The sequence below is a fragment of the Haliotis rufescens genome, unplaced genomic scaffold (assembly GCF_023055435.1).
Source record: "Haliotis rufescens isolate VD_foot unplaced genomic scaffold, xgHalRufe1.0.p SCAF_31, whole genome shotgun sequence".
NCBI lineage: Eukaryota > Metazoa > Mollusca > Gastropoda > Lepetellida > Haliotidae > Haliotis > Haliotis rufescens.
The window spans coordinates 4,032,786-4,034,985 of NW_025964013.1; the positions used below are offsets into that span (position 1 = coordinate 4,032,786).

At 57.5% G+C, this 2,200-nt stretch overlaps 1 protein-coding gene across 1 annotated transcript; it reads right to left on the reverse strand.

The window, feature by feature from the left end:
* Nucleotides 1–319: 319 nt before the first annotated feature.
* On the reverse strand, nucleotides 320–613 carry LOC125371772 (putative uncharacterized protein FLJ46204). Its single transcript, XM_048380493.1, has one exon. It carries the CDS (start codon nucleotides 611–613, stop codon nucleotides 320–322), a length of 294 nt encoding a protein of 97 aa, XP_048236450.1.
* Nucleotides 614–2,200: the final 1,587 nt, after the last annotated feature.

Here is a 2,200-nt window from a genome sequence, read left to right on the forward strand (position 1 = left end):
CCTAGGCTGAGATCATTCAAGAATGATAGGGGACTAGGCTCAGATCACTTAAGAATGACAAGAACCTAGGCTGAGATCACTCAAGAGTGACTAGGACCTAGGCTGAGATTACTCAAGAGTGAATTGGACCTAGACTGAGATCACTCAAGAGTGATATGGGCCTAGGCTGAGATCGCTCAAGAGTGACTTGGACCTAGGCTGAGATCACTCAAGAGTGATATGGACCTAAACTGAGATCACTCAAGAGTGACTTGGATCTACGCTGAAAGCACTCGAGTTATCTGGACCGTGGCTGAGAACACTCAAGAGTGACTTTTACCTAGGCTGAGAAGAATTGACGAGTGGACGTGTGGACGTGCGGGCGTGTGGACGTGTAGTCGAGTGGACGTGTGGGCGTGTGGACATGTAGACGTGTGGGCGTGTGGGCGTCTGGGCGTGTGGACGTGTGGACGTGTGGACGAGTGGGCGTCTGGACGTGCGGGCGTGTAGACGTGTGGTCGAGTGGACGTGTGGGCGTGTGGACATGTAGACGTGTGGGCGTCTGGGCGTGTGGACGTGTGGACGAGTGGGCGTCTGGGCGTGTGAACGTGTGAGCCTGTGGGCGTGTGGTCATGTGGACGTGTGGACGTGTGGACGTGTGGACGAGTGGGCGTCTGGACGTGTGGACGTGTTTGACGCGTGGAAGTATGGGCGTTTTGACGTGTGAACGTGTGAGCATGTGGGCGTGTGGTCATGTGGACGTGTGGGCGTGTGGACGTGTGGACGAGTGGGCGTCTGGGCGTGTGGACGTGTTTGACGCGTGGACGTATGGGCGTTTTGACGTGTGAACGTGTGAGCGTGTGGGCGTGTGGTCATGTGGACGTGTGGGCGTGTGAACGTGTGGACGTGTGGGCGTCTGGGCGTGTGGACCTGTGGACATGTGGACGCGTAGACAAGTGGACGTGTGGACCTGTGGACGTGTGGACGTGTAGACAAGTGGACGTGTGGACGAGTGGACGGTTAAGGATGCATTGACGAGTGGACGTGTGGACGATGTGGGCGTGTGAACGTGTGGACGCGTGGGCGTGTGAACGTGTGGACGTGTGGACTTGTGGACATGTAGGCCTGTGGGCGTGTCGACGAATGGATGTGTGGGCGTGTGGACGAGTGGACGTGTGGACGTGTAGACAAGTGGACGTGTGGACGTGGGAAGTTGTAGATGCATTGACGAGTGGACGTGTAGACGAGTGGACGATGTGGGCGTTTGAACGTGTAGACGAGTGGGCGTGTGAACGTGTGGGCGTGTGGACGTGACGACGAGTGGACGTGTTGTCGTGTGGACGAGTGGGCGTGTTGACGTGTGGACTTGTGGACATGTGGGCGTGTGGACGTGACGACGAGTAGACGTGTGGGTGTGTTGACGTGTGGACGCATGGACGCGTGGGCGTATGAATGTATGGACGAGTGGACGTTTTGAAGTCTAGGCGTGTGGACGTGTTGACGTTTGGGCGTATTGGCGTGTAGACGTGTCGACGAGTAGACGTGTGGGCGTGTGGACGTGTTGACGTGTAGACGTGCAGACCAGTGAACGAGTGGACGTGTGGACGGGTGGACGAGTGGACGGGTGAAGTTGTGGATGCATTGACGAGAGGACTTGTGGAGAAGTGGATGTGTGGGCGTGTGAACGTGTGAACGTGTGGACGTGTTGACGTGTAGACGTGCAGACCAGTGAACGAGTGGATGTGTGGACGTGTGGGCGTGTGGGCGTGTGGTCATGTGGACGTGTGGGCGTGCAGACCAGTGAACGAGTGGACGTGTGGACGGGTGGACGAGTGGACGGGTGAAGTTGTGGATGCATTGACGAGAGGACTTGTGGAGAAGTGGATGTGTGGACGTGTGGACGAGTGGGCGTCTGGGCGTGTGGACGTGTGAACGTGTGAGCGTATGGGCGTATAGTCATGTGGACGTGTGGGCGTGTGAACGTGTGGACGTCTGGGCATGTGGACCTGTGGACATGTGGACGTGTAGACGGGTGGACGAGTGGACGGGTGAAGTTGTGGATGCATTGACGAGAGGACTTGTGGAGAAGTGGATGTGTGGACGTGTGGACGAGTGGGCGTCTGGGCGTGTGGACGTGTGAACGTGTGAGCGTATGGGCGTATAGTCATGTGGACGTGTGGGCGTGTGAACGTGTGGACGTCTGGGCATGTGGACCTGTGGA

Coding starts and splice junctions, on each gene's coding strand:
- LOC125371772 (XM_048380493.1), bottom strand. CDS start 613: ATGACCACACGCCCACAGGCTCACACGTTCACACGCCCAGACGCCCAC.